Source organism: Panthera tigris, chromosome C1 (assembly GCF_018350195.1).
Source record: "Panthera tigris isolate Pti1 chromosome C1, P.tigris_Pti1_mat1.1, whole genome shotgun sequence".
Taxonomy (NCBI): domain Eukaryota; kingdom Metazoa; phylum Chordata; class Mammalia; order Carnivora; family Felidae; genus Panthera; species Panthera tigris.
Window position 1 is genome coordinate 7435053 of NC_056667.1, and position 21085 is coordinate 7456137.

At 50.4% G+C, this 21085-nt stretch overlaps 1 protein-coding gene and 1 long non-coding RNA gene across 5 annotated transcripts; one reads left to right on the top strand and one right to left on the bottom strand.

Moving 5' to 3' along the window:
• Positions 1–2: 2 nt before the first annotated feature.
• On the bottom strand, positions 3–3470 carry LOC122241425. Its single transcript, XR_006221563.1, has 3 exons — positions 2482–3470; positions 994–1089; positions 3–90 (listed from the first exon to the last, which is right to left on the bottom strand). It is a non-coding gene; the product is annotated as an uncharacterized LOC122241425 (long non-coding RNA).
• Positions 3471–7051: 3581 nt separating this feature from the next.
• Positions 7052–16813, top strand: LOC102953952 (centromere protein S-like). 4 transcript variants are annotated; one of them, XM_042997521.1, is made up of 6 exons: positions 7052–7228; positions 9833–9956; positions 10582–10615; positions 14061–14127; positions 14402–14479; positions 16385–16813. In XM_042997521.1, the coding sequence occupies exons 1-6, from the start codon at positions 7178–7180 to the stop codon at positions 16532–16534; spliced, it is 504 nt and encodes a 167-aa protein (XP_042853455.1). In that variant the 5' UTR covers positions 7052–7177; the 3' UTR covers positions 16535–16813. The 4 variants fall into 4 exon arrangements, with proteins under 4 accessions (XP_042853455.1, XP_042853457.1, XP_042853453.1 ...); XM_042997519.1 differs by lacking the exon at positions 7052–7228 and adding an exon at positions 7436–7608; XM_042997523.1 differs by lacking the exon at positions 14402–14479 and having other exon boundaries at positions 7070–7228.
• The last annotated feature ends 4272 nt before the right edge of the window (positions 16814–21085 follow it).

Sequence of the window (21085 nt, forward strand, 5' to 3'; positions counted from 1 at the left end):
AGATCTGCACCTGGTTTCCTCACAATTGACTCCCATTTGTTTCCTTCCAGCCTCGTTTACTGTTTCCTCTCTGTTTCCTTTAAAGAAAGACTGTAATATAAGAAACAGACCAAAGTTAGGGTAACGATTGACTCGGGGAAGGACCAGGAGGCCATCAGGGGCTGAGTGTGCAGGGGGTGCGAACGTTTCCCCGGGTCGGGCGCTGGGCCCTGGCCGCTCACGGGTGCAGTCTTCATGGCTTTTGTCACTTCATCCCAGATGTTTTAGGAAACTCCACTTAAATGACAGGGTGGGCTCAGCGTGCCCCGCCTCTTTCTGTTTGTCCCTAAGCCAGGCCCTGGGTTTGGGGTGGGACTTCTGGCGACCTAAGCCTGCCCTCTGAATCAGACCTTTTTACTTTATCTTCTTTACTCAAGAAAAAAAACCCTGCCAGCAAATTCTTACTGATAGTTCTGTGGCCTGGGGCCAGTGTAATTGTTTTATTCCAGCAGCTTAACTCCAGAAAGAATTCTGTGGAATGCTTCAGAAAGTCCTGAGAGGATCCTAGAATAGAGCCAGAGTTTCCCTGTTTTGACAGCTGGTGTCTATAACCTCAGCTCTGACCTCTTCCAGAAAAGCGCGGGGACGGGCAGGGGCTGACACGGGAGGCGGTCCTTTTCATGAAATGTTCCACTTTTGAGACTCAGCCTGGATGTGAGTACACAGCGAGACTGTCCCCCCTCCCTGATCACACCTTTAAATATAAGAGGTGCTGAGTCACTGCTCATGACAGGGTTCTTTTTTGAGGGACGTGAATCACTCAGTGCAGCTTTTCTCACAGGTGAACTATGGCCACTTGTGCTTCTAGAATGGAGAGCGAGTGCCTTCAGAGAGAAGCACTAGCGAGGCGTGGGAGGTTAAGGGCCAGAAGGAAAGGAAAGGAAAGCTGGACTGTCCAGAAGAGTGCTTGAAATACTAGTGACGCCATCTGACAGAACACAAGCCCCTGCTCACCGTCTGGAAGCGGAAGCCTCAGCTCCAGGCCCCTTCACCGGCTAGCTGTGGAACTCTAGGCCAACTATTTTCTGTCTCTGGCCTCAGTTTTCTCATCTGTAAAACAGGATGGTAGTACCTGTCTCCTTAAGGCTATTTTGAGCATTTGCAGAGCAAGAACAGACCAAGATTATATGCTTGGCACATAATCACCTATATGTGGCATTATTACCACTTCCGGGTGTGTCTGTCCCCGACGCAGAGGGATTTCTGAGCGCTAGAAACCAGATTTATTTCTCAGCACCCAGCAGTGAGTTCACTCTGCAAACCAGTCCTCAGAAGGTTCCTGGTGGGGCTTCTCTGTGTGCTGCATGGCGGGAGGGGGGGAGGGGGGGTGTAGGTCACATCAAACATCTTCCAGGCCAGTGGAGCTCCTCAAACTGTGAGCCCCCACCCCCGGGGGTGGATCTGGAAAAAAAGGGCAGCTTCTGATTCAGCAGGAGAGGGGTGCTGGGGGGTGGCCCCATGCTGTGCATTTCTTTTAATTTTTAATGTCTAGTTTTGAGAGAGAAAGCAAGCACAAGCAGAGAGGGAGGAGAGAGAGAGAATCCCAAGCAGGCTCTGCACTGTCAGCACAGAGCCCGATGTGGGGCTTGAACTCATGAACCATGAGATCATCACCTAAGCTGAAATCAAGAGTCGGACGCTTAACCGACTGAGCCACCCAGGCGCCCCTCCATGCTGTGCGTTTCTCACTAGCTCCCAGCTGAGGCCACCCTGGCCACTCGACCACGGAGCAGTGCTGGAGCGCGGCAGGAGGGGCGTCAGTGCAGAGTCAGGATGCCTGAGCACACACGCCCTCGCTCTACTAACTGGCACTGTCCCCGCAGGTAAGTTCTTTAAACTCTCTGACTTGACATTTCTTCATAGTTAAAAACTACTTCCCGGGGTGCCTGGGTCACTCGGTTGCACGTCCAACTCTTGATTTAGGCTCAGGTCATGATCCCAGGGTCGTGGGATCGAGCCCTGTGTCGCGCTCGATGCTCAGCTGCGTAAGATTCTCTCTCTCCCTCTTCCCCTCTCCCTCACTTGCATGCTAAAACAAAAATAATAATAAAAAAGACACAACTACTTCCCTAGGTTAGTGGGATGATAGATGAGATTATACAAAGTCCTTGGCACGGTACCTGGCACACAAGGCATAACAAAAGGAAGTTTTTACTGTCAAAGAATACAACAGTCCTTTGCCTAGGTCCTCGGGGGGGGGGGGGGGGGGCGAGACTTTTTACTATATATGCTTTCATGCTTTTTGAATTTTACATCCCATGACCTACTTGAAAACGTATCAGTAAAAACTCTTAGCTCTAGTAAGGGCAGCCCAGCTTACTGGGTGGGAGCCTGGGCCCAAATCCCAGCCCCACCACGAACTCACTGTTGCCCCACACGTGTCTAAACCTCTGTACCCACGTGGTTTTCCATTCACACAAAAGAGGTGATGACAATACCTACCTCACCGAGTTCTTCTGAGGATGAAGTCAGTGCCCGCCGCATAGTGAAATACTGTTGGTGGGTTCACTATTACCCAGCTCCCGTGGAAGGTGAGGTAGTCCACAATTCTGAAAGTGATGGAGCTGGTCTCACAGGGGTCTGTCCCCGGACCACGCAGGGACAGTCTGGTGGCTATTCTAGCAAAGGGCCTCCCTGGGCAGAGATTGCAGGCCTATTAATGACTTCAGCCACAACTTCTGCTTTACTTGGGACACAAAGGGGTTGGGTGGTTAGAAAGGTGTATGGATCAGATAAGGAAGGGGACAGGGTTTCTCAGCCAAGAGACTTTAGGCAGGCGATTGACAAGTGTGCATTCTTTGAGGTAGATGTGGAGCCCCGCCCTTTAGGAGGCGTAGAGAAGTCTCCAGGGTGGGTGTAGATGCGTGTACTGTGTTTAGTATGGATGTTGGCACATGTGTGTTCACTGTCTAGGAATCCTATATGTTGTTCCAGTTATTCCTGGAACTACCCTAAACTCAGTGGGAGTAATAAAACCATCATTACTACCCCAATCCTGTGGGCTAGGTTAGGAACTGGAAGGGCACAGGGGGTATAGCTCATCTCTCCTCCACAACATCTGGACCTCAGCAAAAAGACAGCTGGTGGCCACGGCTGGGATCACTTGGACGTGACCGTCCTCTTCATGCATCCGGTGGCCGCTGCTGGCTGGGACCTCAGCTAGGGCTGCAAAAGCTACTTGTGGCCCCACCACACGGCCGTCGGCTGCCCCGCTTCACGGCAGCCTCGGGCTGGGCTAACTTCTCACGTGGGAGCGCAGGGCTCCAAAGGTGAGGAATGTCCCCGCTAACAAAGCAGACGCTGGATTGCCTTGTAAGACCTAGCCATGGATGCCACAGGGCGTTATTTCAGCCCCACTGTATCGGTTACAAGCAAGTCATAGACACCCCAAATTCAATGGGTGGAGGGCTAGACTCTATCTTTTTATTTATTTATTTATTTATTTTTATGTTTACTTTGAGAGAGAAAGAGAGTGCACATGAGCAGGGGAGAGTGCACATGAGCAGAGAGAGAGGGAGGGAGAGAATCCCAGGCAGGTTCCGTGCTGACAGCATGGAACCCGACGTGGGGCTCGAACCCACGAACCCTTAGCTTGTGACCCGACACCGAAACCAAGAGTTGGACACTTGAGTGACTGAGCCCCGCAGGTGCCCCTAGAGTCCACCTCTTCATGGCGGAGCGGCAGTGTTCTGGAGGAACACAAGGGTCAGGAGACACTGGCTCTATGTTTTGAGCGAATATGATCTGCCACATACGCTTCTTTTGAAAAAGACAGTTGGTTATACGAAGTTAGGAACTCTGGCCCTACTTGCTAGTGTTCCTGAGTTCTCACGCCGTATACATGGCACATACTGGAAAGTAATAACTGAGTGTGTGCCAGGCACTGTTTTATAATACAACACCCCCCTGAAGCAGGTGCTACCACCGTCATCCCCAATTCACAAATGAAGTTCCCGGATGGTTAAGTAACTTGTCCAAGGTCACGTAACTCCTGAGGCACTGGAACTGGAACAATGGCAAGCTGCTGCCAGAATCCGGGCAATTAACCATTAAGCTCTTAATGCTCGAAGTGTACAATTCACTTATTCACTCGGCCACTGGCATACTTACAGTATACCCACTGTGTGCCAAGCACTGTGACGGGACCGTGTGTCAGTGGTGAGAGAAGATGAAAAGTCCTGACCTCATGAGCTTATAGAATCTATACTACAGCTAATGGAAATTGATTTTTTTTTTCCTTGAGAGAGAGAGAGAGAGAGTGGGGGAAGGGGAAGAGGGAAAGAGAATTTTTTTAATGTTTATTTATTCTTGAGAGAGAGTGTTAGCGAGGGAAGGGCAGAGAGAGAGAGGGAGACAGAATCCGAAGCAGGCTCCAGGCTCTGAGCTGTCAGGACAGAGCCCGACGCGGGGCTCGAACTCACGAGCCATGAGGTCATGACCTGAACTGAAGTCGGATGCTTAACCACCCAGACGTCCCGAGGGAGAGAATTTTAAGCAGGCTCCACGCTCGGTGTGGAGCCTGACGCGTGGCTCAATCCCACGACCCTGGGATCATAACCTGAGCTTAAGTCAAGAATCGGAGGCTCAACCGACTGAGCCACCCAGGCGCCCCGGAGACTGATTTTTGAACCAGCAATTTGTAGCGCACTTATAGGGGGAATAAATGAGGACTGTTATTGAGCTAAGTATTCCTTGTACCCTATTTGATGCAGCTGAAAAGGATCCAGGGACAAATGTCCCTGTCTTATCTCTGGTGAGGGCGCACACTCCGACGCCAGCCTGCGGACACCGGACTCTTACCACTTCCTGGCAGGCTAACCTCAGGCAAAGTTCTCTCCCCTCTGCGACTTTGTTCCCTCACGTAGGAGATGGTGGATCCGCACCTACCTCTGAGCAGCTGAGACCTAACCCAAGCGGGGTGCCTAGAACCCAGAGGCTAGTAACCCCAGGGTTAAGGTGAGGGGGGCGGATCACTGGCAGGAAGACCCGCCTTGTTCCACAACGTGGCACAATGCTGACATCTAGTGGCCAGTTGACGTGGCTGGTTCTTTCCCGGGCAAAATTGTTCCAAAGGAACAGAGCCATTTTCTGTGACGTAATGCCTCAGCTCCAGGCCTTCCTCTTCAGACTCTAAAGTGCCCAGGTATTCCAGAAGCTGCTAGAATAATGTATTTTTGGCCCTGGGAAGCAACTGCTTTAAAATGAGACATCATGCAAGGTACAAAGCACAGAAACTGCCCAGGAGAAGATGGTTACTATTTCTTGTGCCCTTTGGTGAGGCAACTTAGGCCTTGAGACCACTCTCTGAAGTTAGTCCCATGCTTCTCACTTTATAAATGCAGGAACTGGGGCTTGGAGAGGTTCTGTGACTCACCCAGGGTCACAAAGCTTGTGAAAGGGGCCGGGCCCCGAACCCAAGGTCTGGGCCTAGGCTGGAGCTCCCCACCTGCTCCCAGCCCACTCCACACCCCCAACCCTTTTCTTTCCTGCTGGAGACCAGAGAGCTGCAGCAGCGGGGAGCAGGGCGACAACCGACCGGCAGAGCTCGGCCTGCTAAGGCACAGCTGCAGATCAGGGACATCCCGCGAGAGGCCTGCCCTGCATGACATCGGGGACCATCCCAGGGGACTGGAAACTGGAATTCTCTCCGGGAGCAATGGGGAGAAGAGGCCAGAGGCACCTGTCATCTCAGATGCAGTAGAAATTGACCAGGGGCGCCTAGGTGGGTCAGTCAGTGAAGCGTCGGACTCTTGATTTTGGCTCAGGTCATGATCTCACGGTTTGTGGGATCGGGCCCCGAGTCGGGCTCTGTGTTGACAGCACGGAACTTGTTTGGGATTCTCTCTCTCTCTCTCTTTGCACCATCCCCACTCGTTTTCTCTCTCTCTAAATAAATAAATCTTTAAAAAAAATAAACAGGGCGCCTGGGTGGCTCAGCTGGTTGAGCGTCCGACTTCGGCTCAGGTCATGATCTCACGGTGAGTTCAGGCCCTGGGTCAGGCTCTGTGCCGACAGCTCAGAGCCTGGAGGCTGCTTCAGATTCTGTGTCTCCCTCTCTCTCTGACCCTCCCCCGTTCATGCTCTGTCTCTGTCTCAAAAATAAATAAACATTAAAAAAATAAATAAATAAAAATAAATGAATCTTAAAAAAAAATAAACACAACCTTAACCCTTACAAAAAGTGTGAGGAGGTCCAAGAAGGCGCTTTTCTCCCTGATGATTGCACCAAGACATTAGAAAATATATAACCCAATTAATTTCCTTTAAAAAAAATTAGGGGCCCTGGGGCGACTGGGTGGCTCAGTTGGTTAAGCGTCCAACTCTTGATTTTGGTTCAGGTCATGAGCTCACGGTTCAAGCCCTGCACTGGACTCCGCCCTGATAGTGCAGAGACTGCTTGGGATTCTCGCTCTTTCTCTTTGCCTGTCTCTCTCCCTCTCTCTCTCATAAAGAAGTAAATACATACATACATACATACATAAAAATTGGGGGCCCTGGGGCATCTGGCTGGCTCAGTCGTGGAGCACGCAACTCTTGACCCTTGCGGCATCCTGAGTTAGAGCCCCATGCTGGGTATAGACATTACTTAAGAAAAAAAAAAAAAACACAATTTTTTTTTTTTAATCGGGGACACTTGCACTGCTGATGAGTGCCTTAGCCTCGGCTGTGTCACCTACTCACTGCGATGCTGAATGGACAGCAATCCAGCATTCGCCTGCGTCTGACTCGGTGACACTACTGTTGGTGACACAGTTACAGAACGTTGGTGGATTCTGCAAGGTCTACGGAGCTTACGGCCCCACGTAACTCACAGTAAAGAGTGCCGCCCGACAACGCTGTCCCTACACACAAGCGTTCTTTTCAAGGGTTCGCGTGAGCCGCGAGCCAGGCGCAGAGCCGAGCGGAGCCAGGGGACCTGGACCGCCAGGTCCCCCCGCGCCTCGAGGCGGGAGCTCGGACCGCTGCGGACCGTTCCCAGAGCGGCCGCCAGGGGGCGCGCGCACACGGCGGCGTGGAACTTCGCGCTTTGTCCCCTCGCGCGGTCCGTCTCCGGGCGCCGCGGCGGGAAATCCGACGGGCTCCTCCCGGCCGCCGCCCCCTACTGCCCTGGCACGCCTGCCTGGGTCGGCCCGGTGAGATGGAGGAGGACGAGGCGGCCGAGGAGCAGCAGCGATTCTCCTACCAACAGGTACAGGAAAGCCGGGTCCCGGCCAGGCTGCGGGAGGACGGCGTCGAGCTGCTGGAGAGGGAAAGGCCCCGAGGCCTGGCGCTTCTCGGGGCGCGTCCCCCGGGGCGAAGGGCGCGCTCGGGCCGCGTGCGCCTGCGCCTGCGCCAGCTGGGCTGCCGCGGGGGGCGCTGGGAGGCGGTATCCTCGGTAACGCGGGTCCGAGTCGCGCGGCAGCCTTCTTGCCTAGGACAGCCGCAGTCTCCCTTCTCAGGGGTGTTGTGAAGATGGGGTGTGAGCATTTGGAGGGGATTCAGGCCAAGCACGTAGCCCGATGCCCGGCACGTGGCCGCCGTGACGTGCGCGCTCCGTCCTGCAGACGCGGAGACGGCCTGCGAACCTGGGTGCGACGCGGGCCGCGCGGTCCCGGAGCCCATCCTTCCCGGGCGGGTTCCGGTCCCGCCTCCGCAGCCCGAGGGTCGCTTCGGCGCTGCGCGAGCCCAGCTTTCCTGTTTGCAGAATAACAGAGTAACAGTAACCCCCTCCCAGGGGCGGCCCTTCCTCTAATCGGCCCGGGAGTTAGTACGATGGGGCAGGGTCGCGGGAACCAACCGTAAAGCCCCAGAGAGATAAAAAGCCAGAACCAGGGCGGTATCCTCAAAGAGGGGCCACTCAAGAGACTCGAAGGAGCTCAGGGAGCCGGAGTTCCCTCCTGCCAGTGTTACACTTCAGCTGTTTTACCCACCGCCTGCCTTTATTTTGAGAAGTGTAAGATTTCAGGAAAAGTTGGCGAGAATAGTCCACTCTGCAGCCGTATGCTCCCCACCTGGATTCACCAGTTGTTAGCACTTGGCCGTGTTTGCTCCTTTGCTCTCTTTTTTTCTGACTCCTTTGAGATATAATCACAGATACCTTGACCCTTTCCCTGTAAGTTTTAATACTTTATAGTATGCTCTCCCGACCACAGGGGTATTCTGCATAATCTCAATGATCACACTCAGCAAATTTAATACGGATAAAATCCTATTATGTAATGTTCGGTCCACCTTTATGTTCCCGGTGTTCCAAAGCAGTTTTTTGTTTTTTTTTCTAGTGGTCTTTTTTTATTTCACCCAGGATCTAGTCAAGGAACATAAAGTGCATTTAGTAATCCTGGCTCTGATCTTCCCTGGACGGGTTGGTTCTCCATCCTCTTTTTCCTGACATTGATGGTTTTGAAGAGTCCATTGATGGCAAAGGTGTAGCAGGAGATAAAGTCTTTGAGAAGGGAGCTGGCCTTTCCATTTTTGTATTCTCAGCCCCGAGTACAGAGGCTGGTTCTCAGTGCCCAATAAAGAACCAGAGGCTGGTTCTGCGTGCTGACGAGATGAGTAAGGCTGCAGAGCTGGGCTGAGAAATTGGTGAGCAGGTTGAAGATCCCACCATTCATTGAATCAGCTGTTCTTGGCACTAGGTAGGTGGATGGTAGTGAACAAAACAGACAGGGTCGTGCCCTTGAGGAATTTAGGGTCTAGTGGGTTAGCGTGTGCAGCATTGCAGAAGGCAGTTGGCCCCATCCAAGAGGCGTACAGAAGGAGGAGAGACATTAAAAAACTTCCTGGAATGTTCGGAAGGCTTCCTGTCCTGTTCCCCGAACCTCCCCTGCCTCACGCATACCTAAAAAAGATGACCTGGGAAGGTCTTTATCCCTCCCCGGGTGATGGTCCCTTTGTCTCCTGCCAAAGGCCTCCACTTCCTAGTCTTGTGACCTCTGAAACTAAGGAAGGTAGTTGCCCTTGCTTATCTGCCTGGCCTCTACCCGGGTCCTCGGTCCTCGACCTGTGTTTCTGTGGTTCCTCCTCATCTTGTCTCAACTGTGAACACTTGCTGGTAGGGTTGATGCTGTCTTGGCTTCAGCTGTCCCCATGTCCAGTTCAGTTCTGTCTCCACCATAGAGGAGCACACCTAGGGGCTCAAGAAGTTTGCTGACATGAGACTGAGATCTTGGCTTAACTTTGTTTTGCTTCTTTGCTCCTCTGCATGGGAAAGATATGTTACTCAGTATCTAAAAGGGCTGCTAAGGAGCAGTGAGGGTCCTGGCGAGGTGGGCTAGCAAGCCAACAAATCAAAGGAGGCTCAGACGTGCCCGCACAGGCCTTTCCCAGCCAGTCCTGAGCGTTTGTCTTTTGTCACACGCAGGCCCGGGGCTGGCAGAGACTGGCCGCAGGGGGATGGCACCGCCTCCTTTTTCGCTTGATTAACCCCTGTCTGGTTTTTCGTTGTTCCTCAAACAGCTGGCATGGGCCTTTACTCAGTAGGAACGTGGTCCCTGTTCGTGGACTACCCGGGTCAAGTCAGGCAGATACTTTGCAAGTGCGAGTCCGACTTTTCTCCCCACTGACCTGCCATTGTAATTCCTTATCTTTACTTGACCTAAATCATAACCATTAACTAGGAAGTAATGTTTCTACAAGCCACACTCCAGAGGGCCTCATTAATTTATTAGTACACTTGAAAAGTCACTCAGCCATTATGGAAAGTGCTGAAGGAGGGAAGCGCAGCAGACCCTCTCCTTGGTCTTAACTTTCCAAGATGTGCAAAGCTCTTCTTTGCAACCTTACCCATGAAGTATTTTGATTTTCGCTTCAGAGGCTAAAAGCAGCCGTTCACTACACTGTTGGGTGTCTTTGCGAGGAAGTTGCGTCGGACAGAGAGATTCGGTTCAGCAAACAAACCATTGCGGCCATCTCGGAGCTGACTTTCCGGCAGTGCGGTAGGAAGCCATGGCCTTCCTGTAGGTGTAGAGGCATCCCAGAAGTTGCTTTTGCCTGGGAGAGACGTGTGGGGGGTGCCCTGGCTCGTCATCCCAACAGATGGAGAACGTGGCCATCAGGCATTATTCGTGAGACAGTTCTTTGCCGTAAAATTCAGATATTTTATGAAAAGAACTTTTTTTTTCCCCCTGTTACCTAACACTGGGTATTAACACCGTTGTTTTATTTTTTAAACTGCCTGGAACATTAGACATTCAATTTTTTACCTCATTGCTTTATAACATTTTTATGTCCACCATGCCATGGTTTATTTGACAGCCGGGCTTATGACATTGGTATCTGCTTGACGTTAGAGAAAATTAATGTCCTCTCAAGCCCTAACTTGTAGCCAAATTTAAGATTAAGGGCCAGTTTCACGGAAGGAAGGGTGTAGCCACAATACCCCAATTATGACAAGGAGGCCACAACGAATAAAACTGCTAAAGGCTCCGGAAATGCCTCCTCTCGCCTTTTAAAGGGCTTGTGGCATTAGTCACTGTGCCAAACGTCCCGAAGTTCCACTTTCCCTCCTTCTGAAGTAAGATTGAGATCAGGGTAGCTAAAGCACATCTTTTTCTCTTTCAGAAAATTTCGCCAAAGACCTCGAAATGTTTGCAAGGTGGGTAAAGAGGCCGGTTCTCTGATGCTGTGTGCATTTACACCCCATTTGTACTCTCCACCTGCTGCTGTGTTTCAGGCGAGCTGTATGCAGTCTGTGTGTGCGTGTGGATTTTCTGGAGGCTCATCTCTAGTCATGATTCTGCAAGAATATCACATCCGCTTTAATCACGTCCATTCAGACTTGATTTGGCCTTTTTTTGGTTATGTCTTCCAAGCACTTTTTGTGCAAGAACCAGAGCCGTTCATTTGGTGGCTACAAAGATGTGCAGTGCAGCCCCGGACGGCGAATGTGCAGGGTGTGTGTGCTTTGCAGAACGCTTCCGCGGGACGGTGCGCGGGGGACCACGGCGCCCAACACCCACCCTGTCAGCCTGGCATTCACCGCCTTTGTCACCAGCGAGACATCCGCTCCCTGAAAAGCGGGTGATTTGCTCTCAGCTGGTAAGCTTTAGCTTTTACAGGTGATTTACGCTCATCTCTTCAATTAGGACCTCAGGTAATTGAAAACAATTGGCGAGGAATTGCTTTTATGAAGCAGTTTGAATGACTGAGGCCGGAAAGGGCTAGAGCTTTCTAATTTGCTAGCACTTCTGAGTTGGTGCCAGCCTCTTCCGTACCCGTCGCTTTTCACCTTGCTCCCGTTAGCTCTGTGTTGCTCGGGTGAATATTTTGAATGAATTAAAGCAGTAGGTTCTTGGAGGGCAGACTCTAAATCTTTCCCATCCCTACGTGTAGGAGTCCCTAAAAACCGCTTAGCATCTTCGGCTTGGCCAACAGGGCTAAGATCATATTATGGAATAGTCATAGCTCATGTGGTTTATTCTTTGTTAATACGGGTGGTGGCCCCTTTCATGGCGCCCATTATCTCCCGTCCCCCGCCCGCAGCCCCCTCGTCTCCTGTGACACCCATTTATCACCTTTCCTTGCCATTTCTTTCCTTTTTTTTTTAAATACAACTTCTTTTTATTACAAAGGGTGGCACAAAAATGTAAATAAGTAAGCAAATGAGTATTTAATTTGAACATGAAGATTATCGATAGAGAGTAGGGTTTCTCTGCCTCAGCACCGTTGACAATTTGCACCAGATCATTCTGGGTTGTGGTGGGGACTGTCCTGTGCATAGTAGGGTGTTTATTGGCTCCTCTGACCTCTCTCTGGTAGATGCCTGTAGCGCGGCCCCCCGTTGTGACTTTTCTTGCCATTTCTGTGTTCCCTGTGGGAAAAGACCACGAACGTTTTTAGCTGCTTCTATAAAATACTAGACATAAAAACGAAATTGGAAATATTTAGCATTGTAGTACATTGAGCTTTCAGGCACTCTGTGTTTTTATCATTACATCAAGAGGTTGATTTTCGGGGCGCCCGGCTGGCTCCCTGGTGGAGAGGGTGACTCTTGGTCTCGGGGTTGTAAGCTCGAAGCCCCATGCTGGTGGCTCTTAATAATAAGCTTAAAAATAAGCTCTTAATAAAAAAATGTCAGGGGAAGGACTCCCTAACTCTAACCATGCTTTAAAAAAAAAAAAAAAAAAAAAGAGGTTGATTTTCTTTTGCTGGGTACTTGGTGAAAGGGGGGAGAGTGTTGTGTTTGTCACTTAGACCGGGAGCTCCCCAGGGAAGGACATCATGTAAGTCGAGGGGTCTGGGTAAAGGCTCTCACGCTGTTCTTGTCTAAGTGAGCACGGCAGAGACGTACTGAGCAGGAGGTGCCTCACCTTCCGCGTCTCTGAGAGTGTCCCACAGCATGCTGCACGCTCCCGCCACCCTCTGAACCCTGAGCCGACGCAAGTGCAGATTTTCTTTGAAGACTCGGCCTTTGTCTTAATTTCACACTGATCTTCATAATGTTTCAGTTTGCCGTCATAAAAAAAAAAATCCTGTTTTAAAGTTTATCATGGGATGAAATTGATATTCCCAGAAGGTTAGCTTCGTTTATCCTGTGGCTTTGTATTTTCCCCGTGGCCACTGTCTTCTAGAACTGTGAGCACCACAGAGTCAAAGGGTCTGTTTCAGGCCAGCCTAAGTAGTCTAAATAGGCTGGCTGGGAACTTAAGCGGTATTTGTAACATTGTTTCTCTGAGAAAATAGTGCCTACATTTGAAATAGTTTGCCTGTAAACTTTGGCAAGTTATCTCACAATTTAAGTTGTGAGTTTCCTTTATTTAGCTTTGCAGTCTCTAGTCACCTCATATTGTCAATGTGTTAAAGATGTAACATCTTGAAGAAGATAGATACTGGACAGTGAATAAATTCTAGGAAGACTTTGGGAATAGTCTTTACAACCCGTGTCGCTAAAAGTGTCATATGAAACGTCGCTTTGTAATCTTCTCTGGAGTAGTTTTCTGGAGTCAGAGGTTTGATTTAGGAGAGTCTCTGATGTGCAGCGGCCGCCATCGGATATACCTGCCCCCACCCCCCAACCCATTTAGGGAAGTGGTAACTTTCAGGTGGTGCCAGCTAACTGGCGGAGTAGTGGGGGGGGGGGGGTCGGCGTCCTGGTGCTTGCGGCCCGCTAACTAGAGGTCGTCTCCTGGAGTGACACCGTCGGCAGAGGCGGCCGTGATGAGATGACGCTTGATGTTTGCACATTTAGCAGGATGGGGGGGTTCGGCCAGATACAGAGTAGAATTTCCGTGTGAGTTTATCGTTAGCGGCGCGGGTACCCAGTGAGGACGCTGCGTGTGCTCGTTGTTCGGGACACGCGCCTACTTGTTCCTGTGTACACACTTTCTCCTTATTTTTGGAGGAAGTTGGAAATGGCAAGAAGGGGTGCAACCAGAGCAGTAGGTTATTGACTGGAGCTTATCAGACCTATCCGCTTTACCTGTTGAAGCCAAGATACGAGGACTGGAATGAGAATTGGAGTCCAAGTTGTGAGCAAGACACAGACTCCAGTTGACAGGACGTTCTTTGTTCTAGCCAGGCTATCGTGGGGGGAGCGCGGTACCTCCCTGGTGGGGAGTGGGGTATTAGGGGACATCCGTGTGAGCTTTTTCCTGTGATTTCACCCTTGGAGAAGAGCCTCGGGAACTTGTACCTTTTCTTTGTTCTTCTACTTAGTGTCTATTTAGGCGTAGGCAATCTTTGTGTCGTGAGACTGTGCCGTTTTCTCTTTCCACTGAAAGTGTGCACATATGTGCTGCTTGCTCTTTCTGTGGTGTTCACTGTGACCGTGGTGCTCAAGCAAGTCCCTGCTCAGGCACCCGGGGCCTCAGGCGGAGGTGGACAGATGGGCTTCTGTTTTCCTTAGTCTCTTTATTTAATTGGTGTCTTGGCTAAGTCACTTCACTCGTTTTTATGTCATGGTTGCTTAATGCATTTAATTTAAAAAGATGGGCTACTTAGAGATCCTTGCTGGTTTGGACTCTGACCATGAACTTTTGGGTTTCATCAAAACTTGAAATGGTACTAAACATTTTGGTGAATTGTTCCTGCCCTTTCTACAGACACGCAAAAAGAAGCACAATTAACACGGAAGATGTGAAGCTCTTAGCCAGGAGGAGTAATTCACTGGTGAGAGATGGATTTCTTTCCTCACTCCCCTTTCCCATCAGAATACATTATTCCCAATTAATCACTTGCAGCCATGAAGCGATTCCCCAGGGCACCTTGCATGAAAAACGAGAGATGGTTGAACCATTCAGGCCTGCCCGTAATTTATAGTCTCTCTTTCATCATGATGGATCTCGCTAAGCCAATTTGGAATTTTCTAATCAGCACTCTCTGGGTTTCATAATTTGCCTTTTTCGTAACATCTCAAAACTTTGGCCCTGCCTTTCATTTACAGCATGATGTCAGAGACAGACCCCAGGCTAGAGTGTATGGAGACAGTTCCATTACGGTGCCCGCAAGTCTGATGGGCCAGGTATGGAAGGAGTGTCCGTACAGCTGGGACGGGCAGAAAACTGAGCACGTTGTCTGTCTTTTCAAAGAAATCTCGAAGTCATCTCGACCAGGCCCTCATTTTACAGGTGATGCTGTGATCATCCCAGGCCAGTGGCCCGGGGCAGATCCAGGGCATCTGTGAGGTTTTATGACCTAGTTTAATTCCCGCAGTAAAAATACTTTACTGTGAGCTCCACCAGGGCGGGGGTTTTTATCTCTGCTCCATCTGCCGTGCCTAGAATAGAGCCTGGCGCACAGCAGGTGCTCGGCAAGTAGTTGTCGAGTGAGTTTGTATAGCAGTTGACAGTTTACAGGGGACTTTTATAGATGTTATTTTACATGTATTATTTAAACCTCACAACCACCCTCTGAGGGTCTTTAAGAACAGGATTTATTAGCCCGGTTTTACAGGGGAGGCAGCTGGAGTTCAGTAACTTCCCAGAGCTGAAAACAAAGCTCTCTGGTTGATAGCTGAGCCCTAACCTTCTGGCCCAGGATCTAGCGCTGTTTCTACCCGGCTCTCTTTTCCCCCTCTGCTCTTCTAATATTCTCTCTTTATTTTTTTTTTTTTTTTTTTTTTTTAAATTTTTTTTTCAACGTTTTTTATTTATTTTTGGGACAGAGAGAGACAGAGCATGAACGGGGGAGGGGCAGAGAGAGAGGGAGACACAGGATCGGAAACAGGCTCCAGGCTCCGAGCCATCAGCCCAGAGCCCGACGCGGGGCTCGAACTCACGGACCGCGAGATCGTGACCTGGCTGAAGTCGGACGCTTAACCGACTGCGCCACCCAGGCGCCCCTAATATTCTCTCTTTAAAGTTTAAGTCAAGGTTAAAGATGATGCGATCCCTAAGGAAAATAGCTAAGGTGACTGGCGGTGCTGCGTGTCAGTGGCAAAGACGCTCCTCTCTGTCCGTAAATTCGGTGCGGGTCAGAGCTGTTCGTGGTCTGTTTCAGTGGGCAGTTTCTACCTTTTGCAAAGGACTGGTCAGTGCCAGTCACCTTAGAATATTAATTGGGACGTTATCTGTTTATTGCACATTTGTTTACCTGCAAATATTATTTTTATTTTGGACTCTTAATTTTTTATTTCATCTGACAGGGTTACAGCTAAATTTAGGCATTTGACGAAATGCTCCCGGAGGGCAGGGACCCCGTGTTCTTTCTGTACCTTCTGCCCCTACTATCTGGTGCATAGTAGCACTCAGTAATGTTAGTTGGCTACATTTAGGGGGGTGTTGGCTGTACTGGAGTTGGTGTAGAGTATATTTAGGACTGGCGTGCCTTCTGCAAGTTCCACTTTTTTTTTTTTATGTTTGTTTATTTATTTTGGGGTGGGGAGGGGCAGAAGGGGAGAGAGAGAGAGAATCCGAAGCAGGCTCTGGGCTGAGTGGAGGGGCTCAATCCCACAACCGTGAGATCATGACCTGAGCCGAAATCAAGAGTTGGACGCTCAACTGACTGAGCTACTCAGGCGCCCCAAGTTCCACATTTTAACTCTTCTGATTATTCAAGGAGCTCCTTCCTACCTGTTTGGTAGGAGTATGGGCAGCAATCGGTTGATTTTTCTAGTTGATTACTTCTTCCAGAAAAAATGGAAGGAATGTAACCTAGGCTTGTTTCACTCTAGGAATGTAACCCAGGCTTTCACTCTAAGGAATGTAACCCGGGCTTTTCCACCCAGATTCTTAGGGTGGGAGTGGTTGGGAGGGATGTAGATTCCCACTGCCTCCCCCAGACTTATAAAATGGCACAACCAGATAATGTATTTCTTCCTCCCTTCCTCCTTCCTTCCTCCTCCTTCCTCCCTTCCCCTTTCTTCCTTCCTTCCTTCCTTCCTTCCTTCCTTCCTTCCTTCCTTCCTTCCTTCCTTCCTTCCTCCCAGCTAAAATACATCACAGAGAAAAGCGAAGAGCTTGCACAGTTTAACTCAGAACAAAGAGCAAAAAAGAAGAAGAAATTAGAGGAAGAAAACCAAAAACCAGTGGAGCCAGCAGAGGCTGCAGCAGCAAAAAAGGACAATTCGAGTCTGTAGCTGTCGCTGGCAAAGGCAGCCTTCAGCAGGGAGGTTGCCAAGAGCTTGCGTTGCCACAAAGGGGTTTTCCAAGGGGTCAGTAGAGATTAAAATAAAAAGGCTAAGAGGCTTGCTGGGCTGCTTTCTCAGAGTCATTGGCTGCCAAAGCTGGTGTCAAAGAGACCGGAAACTCTCCAGCGAAATACTCCCGTCTCTCACCCTCCACTAACACGGGAGGGTTTGAGTGGCAAAGATTGGAAGCTGTATCTATTGCTAATAAAATTGTGTCAGCAGCTTAAATGTAGTCCATTTTTTCAAGCAAAAATGTTATTCTTTGTCATTTTTCAGGCTGACAGTCCCTGAAAGATGAATACAGCTCTATTTATTTAGTCCTTTTGACCACCAATATAGCTTTTAAACCTGGGTCACTTGTGACCACAAGGTAAATGTGATATTTGGAAATTGTCTGCGTTACTTTTTACAGATGATTTTCTCCAGAACACACTTGATGCAGCTTTTCTCTGGGTTATTTTGTAATTGAACTATGGTTCTGTGGGCCGGAAGTTTTGCTGGAGAGGAAAACCTGGGCTCTTCCCAAACACTTCCGTGTGTCGTGCTCTGGGTCAGTCTGTGAGGGCTGGTCCTCCCAGGGGCCCGGTTCTGCTGTCTTCTCTCCGGGGTGTCTGGGAGGCCCAGGGTGCACATTTCCCCCCATGGGGCAAGAGGGGGAAGAGGAGGGGCAGCGTTTGCAGAGGCCGTTCTGTGCGCCAGGCTGCCCTGGAGGCTTCCCATAGGACGTCACCGCATTTTCACAGCCTTATCAGTGTGGATCTCATTATCCCCATTTTACTGACATGCAGACCGAGGCTCGAAGAGGTCAGCCAGCTGCCCTGCTCTACGGATCAGAGGCAGTGTTCACACTGGGGGTGCTGACTAAAGAGGGGGCAAGAGAGATCAGGACACGCGTTCTGGATAGAATTTATACCACCCGTACTAAATATGAGCAAAAGACACCCCAAAGTTTGGCTCTCAAGGGGCGGTGGCGGGCTGTGGTCACAGCAAAGCACTGAAATCAAGCTTCTCGGCATCAGGCTCTGCAAAGGACGAATTATTTCATTTCTGGAAACGACTGTGTGTCACGTCGGAGAAAAGGGAATCCTAAAGCGTTCCATCCTTAGGTCGCATTCCCTCCCGGATCCGTATGTGAGCAGCTTCATTTCCGGAGAAGCTCTCTGGAACTGTGCGTCAGGAGAGGTCAGACACCGGATGCCATGGACTTTCCAGAAGTCCACAGACTTGGATTTGCATCCTGGGTTTGCAACTCTAGTGGCCGTGTGACATTCTGTGGCTTTGTGTTCGAGTGCAGTAGGGTCCCCTGTACCTTGCAGCGAGGTTGTACGTGACAGGAAGAGGAAGGGGGCAGCACTGTTACTATGGGTCTCGTGTTTATGGATTTCTGTAGCTCTCGAAACCCGGGACGCTCACGATTGGAAGTGGTGAACTCTGTGCGCCACGGGCGTCCTGTCTCTGGTTACAGGCTTGGAGAGGGCACCTGGGGGCTGGCATGGGTGTTTTGATGGGAAATTTTCTAGCCAGATTGTAAAATTGACTTGATGTTCACGTAATCTTTTGGTTTATTTCGCATCTTTAACGTGTGACCTGCTTATACTGCAGGTGAGTACATTTTTCAGGGCTCGCAACACAGGAGTCGACAGACTTTGTCAAGAAGAGCTGACTCCATTTCCTGTGTTCTCTTGAGCTGTCTCTTCTCCACTGCATGTTAGGTGGGGTCTTGTTGACTCTGGAATGTCCAAAGCGATGTCAGTCATCCTGTGTGAGTCCATCTTTGGGGACACGTGGCGGAAAGGGGTTGCAGAGGGCCCTGCTTTTGTGGGCTGGCTTCCTCGAGTGTCCTGGAACCTCGTCTGAACTTTAACCTATGAGCCATTTACCAGATGATGAACCGTGTAAAGACGCTCGTGTCTTTGGAAGGAACGCGTCCTGGAAACACGGGCAACTTAACATTTATAGTATCTGTTGTCTTCCTTGTTAACACCAGTTCCTCGAAGAGCTCGGAATGAAAGGTCTTGTGTTGATTTGTTATTACTGAAATTAACTGGAGCCAGCGAACTTGGAAAGCATCCCTTTCTGCACACAGCAGCCCCTGGAATGCGCCAAGGGTCGGCACTGGCTGGTACACAGCTGAGACCTTAAAGCCTGGATGTCTCAGGAGGGTTAAATCGGGACACGCTTCTTTCCCTTTACTGAATTGTGGAATTTATAAAGAGGCGCTAGGGGTCATTTAGTCCAATCTCCTCACCAACAAGGAACTACACAGGAACTCCAGAGACAGTCCTTCTGGTTATGGGACACTCACTATCACAAGGTTCTTCTGTGTACAGAGAAAAGTCTTTTCTAACTTCTTTAATATTTTTTTTAACGTTTTTATTCATTTTTGAGAGACAGAGACAGAGTGTGAGCGGGGATGGGGCAGAGAGAGAGAGGGCGACAGAATCCAAAGCAGGCTCCAGGCTCTGAGCTGTCAGCACAGAGCTCGACCTGGGGCTTGAACTCCTGAACTGAGATCGTGACCTGAGCCGAAGACGGATGCTAAACCGACTGAGCCACCCAGGTGCCCCTATTCTAACTTCTATCTGGGTCCTGTTCTGCCGTTTAGAATGAGCTGTCTTTGTTTTTCAAGTTTTTCAAAATAATTCAGTACTGAGTTCCTTTTTTTTTTTAAACTCTTCTTACTTGTTTGTTTATGTTTAAGTAGGCTCCATGCCCAACGTGGGGCTTGAACTCAGGACCCTGAGATCAAGAGTCCCATGCTTTACTGACTGAGCCAGCCAGGAGCCCCAGTCCTGAGTTCCTTTTACTCAAAGTTCCCATTCTACATCTTTTCCGAAACACATACTTGCAGAAGACCTTGGATTATCAGCTCCCTGCGGACAGGCTTTGGGCTGGAGAAGGGTGATCACACGGTAGGCACCCTGAGATACTTGGACTCTGGAGTGGAAGGCGTGCCAGTGGAGTAGGACAGGAGATCTCAATAGCGGTTCTGAACACCAGCGTCCGCTGTGCCTTCCTCTTGTGCTTGGTGGGTTATTTGCTCGCCACGACGCTGTGATGCGGGCGGTGGGCGCTATTTTTCATCCCCGTGTCACAGATGAGGAAACTGGGGCCACAGGGGGGCTAATTGAAGAACAAAGCCAGGATTTTAGTCTTCAGCTGTCACCTTGAAGACACGCTGCCACCTCCTTGGAAACAGCCAGTACTGAGATGACACATGGCCTCCCTCCAGCTGCCCCACGCGGCCCTCCCTGGTGCACTTGCCCTTGCCCCGAATGTGCTTTCGTTTGTCGGCTGTGTGTCCTGCCACCCGGCTGGGCTCTAACAACGCTGCTGGGGTGGGTGTGGGCTGGGTCCTTTGTCGTTCTGCGTACGTGCTAGGTGCTCGGAGTGTTTCATGAGTCCATCGAATAAAGGCTGCAAGATAGGGGCGCCTGGGTGGCTCCGTCTGTTGAGTGCCTGACTTCGGCTCGGGTCATGATCTCGCGGTCTGTGAGTTCGAGCCCTGCACTGGGTTCTCTGCTGTCAGTGCAGAACCTGCTCGGGGTTCTTTCTCTCTCCCTGTCTCTCTGTCTCTCCCCTGCTCGTGCTTTCTCTCTCTCTCTCTCTCTCTCTCAAAACTGAATAAACATTAAAAAAAAATCTGCAAAATATGCTCGGTATAAGAAATTGGCTAAGCTGCTGTGAATTTCTCATCTCTAAGACTCAATTTTTTAATCCATTTGTGGGAATTAGGCAAAGAAATTAGTATGGAAAAAATACGAGCCAGGACTCCTCAGGTCATGGCGGTTTTACCCAGACCCTTTCAAATCCTGTGACGAAATGGAACTTCACATGGAGACTTCCCCCGTGAGGGGGTGGGAACCAGGACTGTGGACACAAAACCTCAGTGCTCCTAGTGGAGAGAGCAGTGGAGTCCGTGCTCCCACTGCATTACTTCTACTCGGGACCTTGCCATGGCTGCTGGCCGCGTTTAGCAGCTTTGCGGCCCGGGTCTCAGTTTACCGGTCGTCTCCGGTGGGTAAAGAGGGTCTGTGCCTGTCTTTGCTCGTGTGAGTCTGCAACTGGGACCAGTGAAGGGAGGCGGTTGGTGGGGGTGGGGGGGGAAGTGGGGCACGGAGGAGGATTCCCCGCGGTGGTGCAGTCGAAGGAAAGCGGGTCAAGCGCAGTAAGAAGTGCGTTTTACACCCGACACACCTGCCAAGTAGCTCTGGCTCCACGTGGTGCCCGGATTTCTATGTCCTTCAGAGAAAAGTGCGAGTTTGTGACCACGGGGGGGGGGGGGGGGGGGCGCGCCAGCAGTCTGAGCCCCAACAGGCCTGGGCCGGGCCCCTGCAGCATCCCCCCAGGGCGCTGGGTGGGATCTTGGCCCCTCCAGGAACCTGTTGCATCAGAATCTGCACTTTGGGGAAGGGAAGCAAAAATGAGATGAAAACAGAGAGAGAGGCAAACCATAAGAGACTCTTAAATACAGAGAACGAACTGAGGGTTGCTGGAGGG